General features: G+C 41.1%; 1 protein-coding gene and 1 pseudogene across 4 annotated transcripts in view; one reads left to right on the top strand and one right to left on the bottom strand.

Moving 5' to 3' along the window:
* ANK3 (ankyrin 3) overlaps positions 1-16,796 on the top strand; it is a 616,244-nt gene that overhangs the window by 479,319 nt on the left and 120,129 nt on the right. For all 4 annotated transcript variants that reach the window (XM_053922530.2, XM_045195999.3, XM_045196000.3 and 1 more), the window contains 5 exons: positions 4,429-4,626; positions 9,144-9,242; positions 13,216-13,314; positions 13,401-13,499; positions 14,029-14,124. In XM_053922530.2, coding sequence (XP_053778505.1) covers positions 4,429-4,626; positions 9,144-9,242; positions 13,216-13,314; positions 13,401-13,499; positions 14,029-14,124 — 591 coding nt within the window. The remainder of the gene's footprint in view (positions 1-4,428; positions 4,627-9,143; positions 9,243-13,215; positions 13,315-13,400; positions 13,500-14,028; positions 14,125-16,796) is intronic.
* LOC112305442 (spliceosome-associated protein CWC15 homolog pseudogene) lies at positions 1,988-3,593 on the bottom strand (annotated as a pseudogene).

Below are 16,796 nucleotides of genomic sequence, written 5' to 3'. Positions count from 1 at the left end.
ACTCCCGCTGTGCAGCTGCCTCCAGCAGAGCCCCTGTCAAGCTGTCTCTGCTGCATTTCCCACTCGCCCCACTGTCAGGGGCAGGGTCCCGGTCAGGAGCTTTCTCTAGACTTTGATGACGCTGCCCGAGCCCAGGCAGTTTCATCGGTTAGGGACTTGCTTCATTTGCTAGGAAATAGACCTAGCACAGTGGTTTAAACTACTGAGAGCCCATTTTTCTCCTGTCAGAAACAGTCAGGAGGTAGGCAGTCTTTTGTTTTTTTCCCTCCAGAGATTTTCGTTGCTCAATCTGCCTGGTCCCTTTGGAAGCAACAGGCAGGAAAGCCAGACAATAGGGTATTCCTGGAAGCTCCACCCAGCCATTTCTCTTTACATCTCACTGGCCAAATCTTTCTGCAAGGGAAGCTGGGAAGTGTAGTTTTCGTCTGGACACGATGTGATGGTTTCATTAATTAAGGAGGGAGGGAGAATGGATAGAGGGTAGGCGAATAACCTCCGTTACTCCAGGGAGCTCAGGAATGTCTGAATTCTGGCAGTGGTGAGAAATGAGGAACAAGGACATGATTAGCATATGGATATGACAGCAGTGACAATGTGAGCTCTTCCTCAATTCACATTCTTGGTTCTTAGAGTATCTGTTGTTTCTTCTCTCCCTTTCTCCCTTGTGTAAGATGGACAGCATGTTTTCTCAGCCATACCTGTCCTAGGAACATGGTGGGATTTTAGGCGATGTGGGATGGAGGGTTCCTGAAAGGTAGATGGGCTTCCATAATCCATTTTAGCCTGACCGATGTCCTGAGGCAGATACTACACGAAAGGACGGGCTTCACTTTGGGCCCCACCTGGGCACTCACTGTGGGAGGGACAGTGAGCCTTAACTTACTATTTGTCAGATTTCTCTTCCATAAAATGCATAATATATCTATTAATATGGATCAGCAGAGATGTGAAATTCTTGGGAAAAATATAAAGTATGATATAAATATTTCTTTTGATGATTTAAAATTACATTTCCTTTTGTTTTCATCTTGCAATGCAAAAGCATACACGACAAGTACTTTGTCATCTACATCGAGAGGAAAAATATTGATTAATGCTTTTTTACAGTTGAATCTCTGACTAGTTTATTTCTCTTCTGATAAATGCATCTGTCTCCTTTGGTGTGGCAAGTAAGAATCATTTTACTTTTTAGAAATTAGAAAGAACTAAGGACATTTAGAAAATCCCATAGGTCTTATAGGTCTCAAGATGAACTCTATGTTTATTATTTAAAGTCTTGCAAAATTAACTTTCCCTTCTAAAATAATACCATGATTTGTTTTCCCCTTGCTTTATACTTATCTTTGTATCTCAGGTAAGGAGTACAGGTAAGCCCCTGAGTGAATCTAGAATTGGTGTGCATCACAGAGATGCCAGAGCTTCTCTCTAAATAAGTGTTTTTAGAATGTAGGATTTTTCCAATGAAATTAGAAGTAATCAAGAGGATTGTGATATATCAGAGGCTACTGATCTGCCTTTTGGGCTTGAGAAGTGGCCAACTTGAAGATTATATCAGTAGCAAAAGCAACAAAAAAATGACAAGATGTGGATTAAGAAGCTAAAGGCTGTCTTGCCTCTACCTCTCTAATTAGCTTGCGTTAGACTTATGGACTAATCAGACTTCCTATTTTAGCACGGCTTTGTGAATTTTCCTTTTAATGCCTGGGTGGGGATGGTGACGGCTCACCCCCTCCATTCACTCACTGCAGAGCTGGGCTCAGTCCGAAGCTCTGTTTTCGGAAGGTGATCTAGTTGCTGGAGGGTGTGTCTGAGCAGACAGCCAAATGCTTCCCAGGTCAGCTGGCATTTGCAGATGGCAATAGGTCAAAACTAAAAATAGGGACATAAACTCCTCTTCTACCCTGGCTCATTCCGTGTGGCAGAAGCTGGTTTCAGAAGAGTCTGGAAGTGACATTTCCACTTCCATGGGTTAGTACCCAACAGCTTACATTGTTGCTCCACGATCGATTACAGAAAGTGTATTTGTCAAGTGAAAAATGCTGTTGTACTGGGCCATGCCAGTGACGTAAAATGCGAGTAATTGCAGCAGGCTGGCCAATCAGACAGCAGCCCCCACTGCCTTCCGTGTTGTGTCTGGCCCATCCACATGGCTCAGAAAGGTTGTGAATGACCCATTGTCTGGACTTGGATCATCTTTCCGAATACAAATCCTTGGATTCTATTTTCTCTAAATCCCCTTGTCTGTAAAAATTAGTCTAATTTTATTGGCATGTTTCATGTAGTCAGATTCGTGTTCATGTCAAAATGTAATCATGCCTTTCTGTTAAATGATTGTGAGCCAGAACAAGTCCCTTAAGGCAGGGGGTCTTTCTTTCTCAGGGTAGAGGACTCTGAAGGCTCCCAAGGCACAGCTAATTAATAATTTGTCAAATTATTTGTCTGTCTGGTTGCCTGTACCTCTGAGCATTAAGGGTGAGCCAAGAGGAGGATCAGAGCATGTTCTGAAAGCCCTACTTGACTCGAATTCCGAGGAATTCTCTAGTTATTATGAGACACGAGAGATACAAAGGCAAGTACAACACAATACGTGCCTTCAATAAATTTATACTTTATTTTTAATTGTGTTAGATTATAAAAAGCATTTATTACAAGAAGATAATCTTTCCCATATTAAAAAGAGAACATATGACTGGAAACTGGGTTAATCCATTTCCCAAGTCCTTATCAAATAAGGTGTTAATCAAGGAAAAGATATTTTGGAACTTAAAATTAGGGAAGCCTGTTCACAATTTGAATGGGGGGGGAAGAAAAAAAACAAACCAAAATAAAGTCAGAGTGATTGTTTACATTTTATAGTCTTTAAGCACATAGGACGGTACTATTTAATATATTTCTCCATAAACTTTTTGTGAAATGCAGATCATATGCCTTCCTTCTGATCGTCTGCACCTTTTGCACAGTTCTTGAGAATATCATCATCATCCTACCTTCTTTTAACTTTGAAGTTGGCCTGAGGCTGGGACAGGCCAGTGAGATTAAGGGGAAGGTTTCCACTCAGAATGTTTTCCATACGAATCCTTTCTTCTCCAGTGTTTTGTTCCTGTTCTTTCCTGGCTTGCTCTTCCACTCTTTCTTTTTTAATTTTCTCCAATTCTGCAAGAAGGGCTGCGGTGTCGTCGTCATCATCACTCTCCTCTTCAAAATCTTTATCTTCCTCACCTGTTTGAGGATCACCTGCATCCCAGGAATCTGGTCCAGCTGAGGCTTCTTTGACACTGAAGAGGAGGTTGTGTGTTCTCGAGTTGGACAATGTCTATACTTTCCCTTTGCAGCAGCTCTCTCTCTCTCTCTCTCTTCCAACTCTCTTCTGAAGTCACGGTGCCCGACCTCTTCACGGGCGTCCTGAGTGGCCTGTCTGTATGCTATCTTTTTATGAGAAGGTGGTCTCTACTAGAATGCTGCTTTGGGAGTTGCCTCAAATCACCTTCTCCTTTTCCCCTCCCACCTCTCGCAGGTTCAAAAGCTGGCCGAGCTGCTGTTGTCATCTTTTATGGTTGGCCAAGGTCCGATTCGGGAGCCTGCAGAGATCACTAATAAACTTCTATTTTAGTAGGAGGAGACACATATGTAAATAATAACAAATATTACTAAATATCTAAGATAGCCACTAGATATCTCCAGGACTTTAACTGGAGTCAGTCAAATGGGGAACAGGTATAGGAGAGGAAGGGGAAGTAAAAGTCTTCATGAGGGTGTGACCCTTGAACTAAATCTTCAGTTGATGGATGCTGGCCGAGAGGGCATGTTGGGAAAAAGTGATTTTGGTAGAGTAGGCCAGACAGAAACGTGAGCTGTATGTGTTTTGGGGATGAGTGTAGCTGAAGCATAGCTTCGAGACTGGAGTTTTGTGAAAGAGGCAATCAGAAGACCAAGCAGGGATAGATTACAGCATCTTGACTACCATGAAAATGAAAATTTTCAACTTGAAAAAAAAATTTCAACTTGTAAGCAATAAATGTCCAGGAAAGGGATTTTCAAGGTGGACTAATGGGTCTGAACATGCCCCGTATTGTTTGCTGCTTCCTAGTACGTTTTCCTCTCACCCCATTTAAATAAAGCAAGTGATTATTGAGCACCTACTAACATAACCACCTGTAAGAGGGAACCCCCTTTTCCTTGGTAAAACCGGTGGTACTCGGACTCTCGCACTGATCCGTTTGTAAGTATAGTTTCCCTGGTCAGATGTGGGAGACGTGAGGACGCTACAATACTGACACTGCTGAATTTACCAAACACTGCTTATTTAATCATGATTTTTTTAGACCATCAAAAACAAATCACTAGAAAAAGGGGCAGAGGATTTGAAAATGTACTGCACACATTTTTATCTTGTTGCTGGGCCCGTGACCAAGTGATTTGTGTTGACAGAATGGTTATACGCCACTGCACATCGCTGCCAAAAAGAACCAGATGGACATAGCGACAACTCTGCTGGAATATGGTGCTGATGCAAACGCGGTTACCCGGCAAGGAATTGCTTCTGTCCATCTTGCAGCTCAGGAGGGACATGTGGACATGGTGTCACTGCTCCTCAGCAGAAATGCCAACGTGAATCTGAGCAATAAGGTAACCTTTTTCTTTCTCTACAAAGCATACAACAGAGCAAAACCTCACCTTCCAGAAAGGTCATTAAGAAGTCATGAAAAATCTGGGTCAGGTAGAATATGTAATGTGTAATATTGCAAGATGTTTACCAAAGTGTTATTTAACATAGTAAAAACTTGGAAGCAACCTGTTTAAACAATGAGAGAACGGTAAGTCAGTAACTGCAAAGTCCCACAGTTAAGTAGCATGCAGTCATGAAAATGAAGTCCACCAAGTTTACCTAAAAACATTAAGTTTTGTGATAATGTTAATTCAAAGAGCAACATTGTTGCCTCACCAGAATGCAGCAAGTAAGAAGCTGTAAATGGTAGCCTGTTGGTTCATTCCACAGACATGTTTTGGGCACCCACTCCTTGCCTGGCCCAGTTTAAGTCCTAGATGATGAAGAGAAAACTGGAAACAGTGCTGCCTTCAGAGAGTTCATTTTTGTAACAGAAATCTAGAGTAGCTATCTTATTCAATAGATTGGAGAGGATGTTAGCTTGCACGTTCAGTCTAAGTGTGTAAGCCGGCAGTTCCAAGGAATTTGTAGACTGTTCCCAATATTCTTCAAACTCCCGTCCTCATATCTGACGTTCCTATTATTAGTGAAGAAAGCACCAGAGTTTCGTGAAACAGTGTGAAAGTTTAGCCCGCATTGTCTGTATCAGAGAATTAGGGTTTGCTAACTACTTCTGATAGGAGTCTGAGATCTGCCCCATACACAGGGCAGGTGTTTCTAAGTCTTCTAACAATGCAACCCCCTGCAAGAATGCCCCCAAATCCTGCGTACTCCAGACTCCCCAGCACTAGCTCTCCCCATGCCGGTGAGTGATGGCACCGCCGTGGCATTTCTCAGCTCTAGCTGAGATACTGGAGTAGAGTTTCACCACAAAGTTTTATGGTGACAAATAACAAGTAATTTAATTATTTTTTCTAACATGTGGCCATGTTTTAGAATCACAGAGGGTTTGAATCCTAAATCTGACTCCTCCTAGAGAGTGTCACTTGGGTGAGTTCTGTGAGCTCTCTGAGCCTCCGTCTCGTCCTCTAGTGAATAAACCCAGTATTTACCTTGCAGCAATGTCATGAGCATTAACTAGATAACACTCAGCGCCTTCTGAGTAGAAATGAGTAATCATATTCATTTTGGACTTTGCACAGTTTTGGAAAAAAGTTTACTCTGCACTAATCTGAATCCCCAAGGTTATAATTTAACAAATTCTGTAGACCAAAAGGCTTACATAAGAGAACAGGGAAACATTTCTTGCACTTATAGTACCTTGAAGATCCTTTTTGACCATTACAGAGCAAACACCTTTTTCATTTCATTTTCTCTGGTGTATCAAGTTGATTTTTCTCCTATCTTTTTAAACATCCCTTTTACAAATGCATGTCTCAGCATTAATGGGAATCACAAACCAATTTCAAATAGTCATTATAATCAGGATTTGTTTGAGCTTTTGAATTTTCTAAGGTTCAGTACTGATATATAAAATAGCCGTATTAGAGTTTGCTGAAAAATCCAACTATGTAAATGAGGTAGAGAACCTGGCCTTCACAAATGGAAGCACATTCTGGCATCCACTAGAGCGGATTTGCTTTTGTGAGCCCGGAACACGGATCTCACTAATCCTCCCAGGGGCAACGCGGACCTTAAAAATCGGTTACCAGGGTAACATTTTCAGGGGGGTTGATGCCAAAATATAGTGTGACTTTTTCTTTTCTTTAAAATACTTCAGTAAAGTGGGGTGTGTGTGTGTGTGCATATATATATGTACACTGGATATATATATATCCAGTCTTGATTCACCTTGGAATCATAGAATACTTTTAGGCTGAAAAACTTTACAAAGAATTTGTCAATGTTTGCTTTGGCAGAGTGGACATCGATAAGGCACTTCTAAAGACAAAAGACACACATAATAAACCACCAGCCACTTTCATTCATTCATGTGTGTATATATATGTGTGTGTGTGTGTATATATGTGTGTGTATATGTACACATATATATACACATGAATGAATGAAAGTGTATACACACACACACACACACACACACACTTCCAAGGGAAATTTTAAAGAGCAGATCAGCTGACTTCCCATTAGCACTTAAAGTACTTAAGGAACTTTCAAGAACTTCAGAACCAAGAAACTGTGTGGCATAGTGGCATTTGTAAATCTTTGCTTCCCTTCTCACTTGTCATTTTCTGTATAAAGTATTAAGTAAGTCCTGATGTGAGGGCAGCTTATCCAACAGGGAACTCTGACTGTTTTTCTGTCAGCTTTTCCTGAACCACCAGAGTTTAAACATCAGTTACTGTCCCCCTACTCCTCCCACCTACCCACCCCACCTTCCCTTTTAATGCTAGATTCTATTTCCTTGCTAAAAAGTAAATATTAACCCAAAATTAACTTTTGTGAAAATTTATGGTGAACTAAACACTTTATTGTTTTACTTCTTTCCTTACTAGTAGCCAGCAGTTCCCGGCCATCTTAAGGAAAGGAGACCGTGGACTTACGTTACTGCTAATGTGCTAGTGTCTGATGTGCTTCAGTTTTGCCTTTGATGTTGCTGTGGATTTTGCAGACCACAAGAGGCTGTATTTCTCTATAAAGCAAATAGAATATTCAACACAGCTGTTGTTACTCTGACGTGGTGCTATTCTCTCTTTTCCCAATAGATACTGTTTTTTAAATGAGCAATGGTCGATACCCCATGAAAAATTAACAGATAATTTCTGAACTCAAACGGGACTGTTTGAACCATCACATTATTATTTTCTAAATCTTTTTAACCAAAATCATAAATATAAAAATAAAATTTTCTTTATTGAATTTGTTCTGTTTTACCAGAAGACGTTTGCATTTGTCCTATGAATTCATCAATTGGATGGATTAAAAGCTAGATTCCTGATGCTGGTTATATAGAGATTAAACATACAATATTTGCCCCAACAAGTTCTCAGGGGTTTGAAGAAGACAGGCAAGAAAACAGAGCTGAAGTACAGGATTACGATGGTCTTTATAGGGCAGGTGTGCACATACCTGCAACAATGAGGCCCTTTGTGCGATGGGGCAGAAGGAAGCCCGAGAAAGCGGGAAACGCCCCTGTGTCCCAGGTAGATGGTAACCCACAGCACGCGTGAACACAGAGGAGCACCAGAGAGCAGGCCATGTCCCCAAGGCTGCTGATAACCTGCAGTAAAGTATCTTCAGAGTTTTGAAGTCTCACACTTAGAGTAGATGACCGTGACACTTCTACAAAATGTCATGGCTGACAATACTTGTTTTCTCTAAAGTAGAGCATGGAACATTTTTCTATGATGATGTCAAGGTTTGGGTGGTGCCATCAGGGCCCTGGCATATTTTTCTTGGAGTTCAAGTGAATGCATCATTCCTCCTTTTCGTATTTCCCCTTTGTTCCATTTCAGTGAACTTCTTCCAAAATTCTGTAGACGTTATTTAAAAAGTCAGGAGTGGATTACCCTTCCTGAGTCTATAGTTTGTTTGACAGAATAACAGTCCCTAAACGAATGATGTGCAGCATCTAGAGGGTTCTGAGCCCTTTCCGATGCTGCTTTTGGTTCAGTAGTTTTCTCTGAAAAATCGGACAGGCTGATGTTCTCATTGCACTGATGGCGAAGTGGGAGAAAGAAGGCCTCCAGATATTAACTTCTGTGTGCATAACAGATGCAAGAAAATAATCTAGGAGCACTTATACCAACTCACTTTCTCTTAATTACTATTTACGAAAAAAATACTTCACAAGACCAAAGATTTTTAAACAAGGGCATAGTCCTAGTGATTTTGTTTTATTGCAGTGAGTATAGTCACGTAGCCTACATACTCTTTGGTATAGTTGGTTTCAAATGTTTAGTCTCCTTAAAGCAATACATCATCTAAATGACCTGGAAATTCTTATGATACAGCATTTATATTACATTTCACAAGCCATCATTCTTACCCAGAAACAACATACAGAAAATTTTGTCAGTGTTGAGTATTAATATCTAATCAAGAAAATATTACCATATATCAAAATTCAATTTATAAATAATTTTTGTTTTAGTATTTTTTGCTGAAGCTAGTACCACTGATAATGTGTTAAAATTGCATAATTTGGGGGAAAAAAAGTATTTTTCAAGATGAACACTGAAGAATGTAGGAGAAATGGTATAATACCTGATTTTCTTTAAAATACTACACAAAGGAAATAGGGCTGAATGAAACAAGTGCAGGAAAACCTTGCTAATTGCTGAGTCTGTGATGATACAGAGTGCAGTCCATTCCGTCTGCTTTTGAGCATTTGAAATTTTTCATTAAGCTTGTGGATAATGTTGCCACAATGCTAGTGTATAAACTTACTCTCCAGAATGTTTTTCAACATAGAAATTCTAGTTTACTCGCCTAGAATTTGTGACAATTGTTTCCCAAACAGGCCTGTGTGTCCTGCATCCCCTCCTATAAGGTGACTCTACTTTGACTCTTTTTGCAGAACGGCCTGACTCCACTCCATCTGGCTGCTCAAGAAGACAGAGTGAACGTGGCCGAAGTCCTCGTAAACCAAGGGGCCCATGTGGATGCCCAGACCAAGGTATACAGGAAGAATGCGCCCACACGAAGGGTCGTTGCGTGATCCCTGTATGGAAGCAAGTGCACTGTTACAGGGAAAAGAACCAATCCGCCTTCATATCTTTTATACATAGTATATTAAATGTGTGTCTGTGCAGGGACACTGAAGTCTCTGACTGTAGTGCCCCAGCTGCTCTTACGTTGATGGCCTGGGTGTGGTATCCTAGCTGCACGTCAGTATCCTGCCATGGTAACACTGTTGACCCTTGTTACCACAGATCACCCCTCAAGAACAGAGTGGGAAAGCTTGTGCCTTTCTTAGTTTCTGTGACTGACATAAAAAATGCAGGCAGAAAAATTTTCAGTACTTTGTGACCTCAAACTTTGTGCAGGTGTAGTCTATGGTAACAGAAAAATGTTATTCCATCATTACCGCTTGCTAAATTCATTATGGTGTGCCATAATGCTTGCCATTCTCTCTCTCTGCCAAAATAGTTATTTCCAAAAATACAGAATTATTAATTAATCTCACATAATGCCACACTTTCAAGCTCAGGTAAGAAAAATGGATGTTTTGTGTCATCATCAAAGATATGACTTTATATTAATCTCATTTCCCTGAACAACTTCTTCCAGTGCTTAATTTTGTTATCTCTGTATATCAAACTTGGTTTATCTACCCTAAAACGTAATTCTTCTTTTTTTCTATATGGCACATTTTTGACATAAAATATGAATGCTTATTAGATATTATGTTATGAATTACAAAGCTTTCTGTGTATAATACAGATAGATTCCGAGGTGTGTGGATGGATAGTGAAGATAAAGGTACTTAGCCAGGTTAAAAAGGTGGTCAGACACCAAACCCAGGCTGGATTTGCAGGACTGGCGCAGAAGGAGCAGACCCAACCAGACGCCTTCTGGGGCTGCTCCGCACATACCGTGTCTGTCACACAGGAGCTGCCCGAGAGGGACCTCACCAGGCAAGATCCTTTAAGCTTTTAAAACTCCGTGTTAAAATAGCAAGGCAGATATAACGGTCCCTGGTCCCTGGTCCCCTGGCCAGGACAGTCTGAGGCAGGTTTTGCATTAGCAAGCTCCTCCCCACGTCCCTTCTGAGAACACCTTGGGCCCTCGAGACTCCACAGCCACACTTGGTCGCCCATTTGCCCAGCTCTCCCTTCACTCGATTTCCCTCCCAAATTTTCTTTCTAAAAAATCTTGTTGTCCTTAGCCCTGAATGCCGTCCCAGGCATTCCTAGGTAGCTGAGCATTTCACAGAGAAATCGCCAAAGGCGGTGGGAGTGGCTGGATGTTTTCGTGGCACTTTACAGTTTGAAAATAAAAGCACTCTTCATTCAGAAAAATAAAAGACAAGATTTAGCTTATATTCATTGTTTTGCTTGATTCACTTAATTAAAAAGAAATCTCCAGAAATGTGCAATTTCATGATAAATGCATTCACCCTGTCTTGTTCATACACACACACACACACAGACTTAAAACACTTTTTTGGTTACCTCTCTCTTTTCAGATTAAAACTTCTAGAAGGCATGGACAGGGTTAAGATTCTCAAGATTTATTTGCCTCAACACATCCAAGGCACACACCAAAACTGAGTCAGGAGGCATGGCGGTGATTCTCACGGGTCAGCTGGGAGGAAAGGACAGGGCGCTGTGCACCTTCTGCCCCCCTTTTGCACACAAGACCCCGCAGGTTAAGAGTCTCGGGTCTACCAGGGTTTCCTCCTCACCCAGCCCGACTCAAGTCACAGTCAGTGACATTTTGGCTCTTGTTATAATATTTTTGAAGTATATATCTTTCCTGCCTTTCACAAGCGATACACTTCAGAAAGCATCTCTCTGTTTCTTAAAAAAAAAAAAAAAAAAAAATTCCTTCCTTTCTCTTCTCAGCAGAGGTCACAACACCAAGGGAGGTGAGGCTGTGACTCTCCCGTAGCTGTGTGAAGCAGGAGTACAAAAACGCGGGGGTGCCTGGCTTCCTAACCTTGTCATATAACAAGCTCCTTAGTATATTATGTAAGAATATACTCTAATGTAATTAAGGCTTCCTAACCTTAATAACCTAAGAAACTCCTTATAATAAGGAGTTTATTATATCCCATGAACTTTCAAATTCTTAGTGGTAAAAAAAGAAAAAAAAATTCCTCATAGATACAGACAGAAGTATGGTGGTTACCAGAGGGGAAGGGGGCAGGGAAGGTAGAAGAGGGTGAAGGGGGAATGAGAGCAACTGATCCCATTCCTGAGCCACCACCCTCATGACCTAATTACCTCCCAAATTCCCCATCAATGTGCTAATTTCGAGATCACCTTCCCTCTACAGTACCAAGTCCCCATAAAGACACACTAGTGCCATTGCATGTGAGATGCAGACCCTTGAAAACATGGACTCCCCACCCCACGCCCATTTGCAACTGGTATAAAAAGCCCATCGCCTCCCCTTCAGCCAACTGGTACCCCCAGTGTCGATGTAAAGAGAGATTGAACGTGGGCACTGAAATCGGGTGGCAGTGTCTATCGCAATGTGTCCATCTAGAAAAGCATCTGGAATACCCGTACTTTCAAACGTCATTGTCTAGAATACACACACACGTTATATAATATGTTTTTAAATAGACAGAACTTAAAACCCCTCAGGCTTCTGTAGGTACTCATTTGAGAAACAGTCCATTGCTTCGTCTAAATCAGCGGTTCTCACACGGTGGTGAGCTAGGCAGGGTGCTTCAACCAGAGCACGCACGCCTAGATCAGGTGCAGACTTCTCAGTCCTCCCAAACTCACAACAGCCTCTTTGGCTTTAGTATTTCTCTCTTTCCTTCTATCTCTGCCATGCGTTCTGATCGTCATCTCCTGCGTTGTATTATCATTTAACCACTTCTTTTTTACTTTTGATACACTTTTAAGAGAATAGAATTTTCAGTAAATTCTAGCCCAAGTCCTTCCATAGAACACTCTCCTGACCCCTCAACAAGAAGCCAATGCACAGTTTATCCAGGCTGTCACTTCGTCTTTCTTCCCAGGCTTGAAAATGTGTTATGAGAAAGAAATTAGCTAAAGCAAGAAAGAGCACTTTGGGAATTGATATGGATAACTATTTACATGTGAGATAGTATTATTATTTATACTTAAGCTCTGAGAATTTATAGCTCTGAGAATTATCAAGGGTATTCTTTATTTTTATTGAATATATTTTATTGATTATGCTATTACCATTGTCTCATTTCCCCCCCTTATTCCCCTCCACTCTGCACAACCCCTCCCCGCTCTGTTCCCCACCCTTAATTCATTTCCATGGGTCATACAATAAGTTCTTTGTCTTCTCCATCTTCTATACTATTCTTAACCTTCCCGCCTATTTTGTACCTATCATTTATGCCACTTATTCCCTGCATCTTTCCCCATTCTTCCCCCTCCCCGCTGATAACCCTACATGTGATCTCCATTTCTGTGATTCTGTTCCTGTTCTAGTTGCTTGTTTAGTTTGTTTTTGTTTTTGTTTTTAGATTCCATTTTCAATAGTTGTGAGTTTGTTGTCATTTTACTGTTCATAGTTTTGATCTTCTTTTTCATAGATAAGTCCCTTTAACATTTCATATAATAAGGGCTGGGTGATGATGAACTCCTTTAACTTGACCTTATCTGGGAAGCACTTTATCTGCCCTTCCATTCTAAATGATAATTTTGCTGGATAGAGTAATCTTGGATGTAGGTCCTTGCCTTTCATGACTTTGAATACTTCTTTCCAGCCCTTCTTGCCTGCAAGGTTTCTTTTGAGAAATCAGCTGATAGTCTAATGGGAACTCCTTTGTAGGTAAATGTCTCCTTTTCTCTTGCTGTTTATTTTTTTAAGAAGGAAAAAGCTATTTTTGTCAGCTCAAAAAGAAAGGTTAAATAACAATTTTGCTTCTAATTAAGATAACTACTACTAAAAGTGTACTTATACTGTTTCTTTTTAAAAATATGTAATTACAGATGGGATACACGCCACTGCATGTGGGTTGCCACTATGGAAACATCAAGATTGTTAATTTCCTACTCCAGCATTCTGCAAAAGTCAATGCCAAAACAAAGGTAAAGTCCTTTCTCCTTTGTAGCCACCAAAATCATTGAGTGTGTCCAAGGAAATGTGCGTCATTTCTTCCATCTTCCTTATGCAGAACGGGTATACGCCATTGCATCAAGCAGCCCAACAAGGACATACACATATAATCAACGTCTTGCTTCAGAACAATGCCTCCCCCAATGAGCTCACTGTGGTAAGAGCCAAGGGCCAGCTGGGGAAGAGGGAGGAGATGGGCCTGGGTACCCAGATCCTCTTACATTTTTCATTGTGCACCAGTGTTGTTTATTCACTGTCACTAATAGGCATGAACAAGCATTCAGCAGAGTGAAAAGAAAGGACGATAATTATATTGTTGTGAGCTCTCTCCATAGAGAGAGAGAGTTGTGATTAGAGTTTCATACTTAAAAACTGATTGCCTTGCCACCTAGGAGGAAGTACATAATCAGAAGAAACAGGCTTTTGTTTCCTTGATTACTTAGGACATTAAACACCTCTTGGAGTCTGTCTGTAGCAGCTCAGACTCTGCTGTACGAGCAGGAACAGGTTAGGTGGGTTTCGTGCAAAGTATGTGTCTGATGAAACAGCGTTTTGCTGTGACAATGGGATGGGACTGATGAGACACTCGCCTTAGCCTTTGTGTAGGTTGAAACATGCGGAAACACTCAGGCACTGAGATGTCTGCAATGACTTGTTAATTCCCCGTCCACGTTCCCTCTTGCCAGAATGGAAACACTGCCCTGGCCATTGCCCGGAGGCTTGGCTACATCTCGGTGGTCGACACGCTGAGGGTCGTGACTGAAGAGACCATTACCACAACGGTGAGTAGTGGGCGCCGGCCGTGGTGACCAAGGGAGCCACTCCTCAGACAGGAGATTCTCCTGGGCTTTTCAGAGATGAACCTTCTCTGTCCAGACTACGAGCTGTGTTTCCAGATGTTATCACCCCACTGTTGGCAGTCAGCGCAGCAAAACTCTCGTTTCTGACACCATGAAAACTTCAAAACACTAAAAATACCCCTTTAAAAGTTGCAGTAGTAGCTATAGAGTTTTTAGTAGCATGTAAAGCTAAATGTATTTATTTGTTTTGATATTTTAAAAAGTTTTAATGAGATGAAGGCAGAAGTGTTTCTAACATCCTTCTCTGACAATGTAAGAAAATTGGAAATTCTAAGTTGGTTCCTTGAAATATTTTAAATCACAAATAATAATGGATATGTTGTTGTCATTATTGTAAAAATTACATTGTTATAAAAACAAAACAGTAGAGACAGGAGCAAATTGATTTTCCACCACTCTCACTCATCTTCCATTCATCTGTTGGCATTTTCGTGGAGAAAACAATAGCTGCTTTATTAAAATTTAAAGTAAATCTTTGCCAGGAGGCCTTGTTGAGTCAGATACATCTTTACAAGCTTCAGCCTCTAGGATAAGTCATTTTTGTAACCCCACCTGGTTTCTTTGAACTGCATCAAGATTTGGTAACTTTGGAATCCAGAGCAGACATTGCACCATATCAGAGCCTTATTTGAGTGATCCCAGACTGAATGACTCAGCACACGGGCCTGAGATTGATATGGGAAATGTCAGACTCTGGAACACTTGGAATTACCATCACTGTCTTCTCTTCTCGTCTTCCCCTTCCAACAGGAAAGAAGGCACAGTTAGCATCTGCACAGTTCGTGTGAAACACATGCGTTGAGGGCTTCTTCAGCTCCCTGCAGATTGAGCTATTTGGCTATCTGCATGCTTTAGAAACTAAATAATAAGCCTGCTGATTACAAGAGAGAAGTTTGATGATGTATAAAAGAGAAAATAATGGCTTTGATGGACTAACGTGATGGTTATCCATCAGAGCACATTTCTTTCATTTATTTTTAATTGAATTCATTGGGGTGACATTGGGTAATAAAATTATATAGGTTTCAGGTGTACAGTGCTGTGATACATCACCCGTATGTTGTGGGTTCACCACCCCAAGTCACCACTTACCCCTCCCCCTCGAACCCTCTCCCAGGCACATCTCTGACGTCAATGTATCATTCGTGTAGGAGATAAAGCCCCACATGGTGCTTTCACATACCTCTTGAGCATTTCATCATCCTAAAATCTATTATGCAATTCTCAAGTAAAGAATTTAAACAAATAATGTTTCTCAACCTTAATTTTATAGACATCTGACGTAGCTCTTTCTAGGATGGGGAAGGAGAGAGGAGGACAAGGGGTGAAACAATGGCCAAGTGTCACCTTACTACAAAAGACCTGAAGTCACTGCAACAAGCATATAAGACTTCTTAGCAAACTGAAACTCATTGGAAAGTTCAAAATACAAAATGATTGAACGAAGATGAGTTTGTCACCCATTCAGAAAGTTCAAATTGTTTCTTTGATACCAAAAAGGCTCTCAGAGAAAATAAAGTTGCAGACAGAGAATCAAGTTACAGTCTCAGGAACTCATCTGAAAGAGATGGGTTTGAAGGTGCGGGTTCCTGGGGAAAGACAAACACCGGCTGGGCTGAGCCATTTCATGCCCGCCCTCATCAGCAGACTTGTTCTCACAGAGCCAGTAGACAGGGCTCATACTAACAGAAAAGGGTCCGTGGGCCTAATGAAAGAATCGAGGCTTCCACAGATGAAGTACTCACATTGAGTAGAAAAGAGTCCACCCGAGTCATAAAGGGGACCGGGGCTCCTTGGAGAAATGGCTGAATCCAATTAGAACCAGGGCAGGAAATATAAAAGATGAGCTGGGAACATCTTGTAGTGCCAAAAAAATTTTTTTTTTAAAAAGGAATCGCTCCCTCTCAAATAAATAAGTAAATAAGTACACAAGAAATGGTGGGGATATGTCAAAGGGTTACAGGAATCAACAGTAGAGTCCTCAGTGCCAAAAGCTGGAGCGGTTTGAGCAAAAATAAATAAATAGTATTGGTGTATAGAGCAAAGTGCATAATAAATGTCCAGAGTCCATACTGATGAATAAATGCCTGATTAAGTAGGGAAGTAGAGACAAATTTCTCAGGCAATAGCATTCCAAATAACTTTTGAGAATACTCCACCCTGAAGGTGGTGGAATGTAATTCCCCACTGCTTAAATCTCGAATCAATATAATGACTTCCTTCCAAAGACAACAGGCTGGACAGGGGGCTGGGAGGGAATAGAGTAACTTTACAATGGAGATACCAGGCCAACACTGCGGCAGCCGGATGACGTAGGTTAAGGTCAACACCCATAAGTCACATTGATGGTATGTGATAAAAATGGCATTTTACCTGTGTGGTCTTCTCTCAAAACCATATTACCTCATTCTAGTCATGAGGAAAACATGAGACAAATTCCAGATGAGAGACAGTCCACAAAACACCCGACCAGGTCACGTCAGAACTACCAAGGTCATTAAAAACAAGGAAAGGCTGAGAAACTCTCATAGCCAGGAGGAGAAATGACAGCTAAAGATAATATGGTGTCCCAGATGGGACCCTAGGACAGAAAA

Source organism: Desmodus rotundus, chromosome 4 (genome assembly GCF_022682495.2).
Source record: "Desmodus rotundus isolate HL8 chromosome 4, HLdesRot8A.1, whole genome shotgun sequence".
NCBI classification, from domain to species: domain Eukaryota; kingdom Metazoa; phylum Chordata; class Mammalia; order Chiroptera; family Phyllostomidae; genus Desmodus; species Desmodus rotundus.
This window is presented reverse-complemented; position numbering and strand designations above follow the sequence as displayed.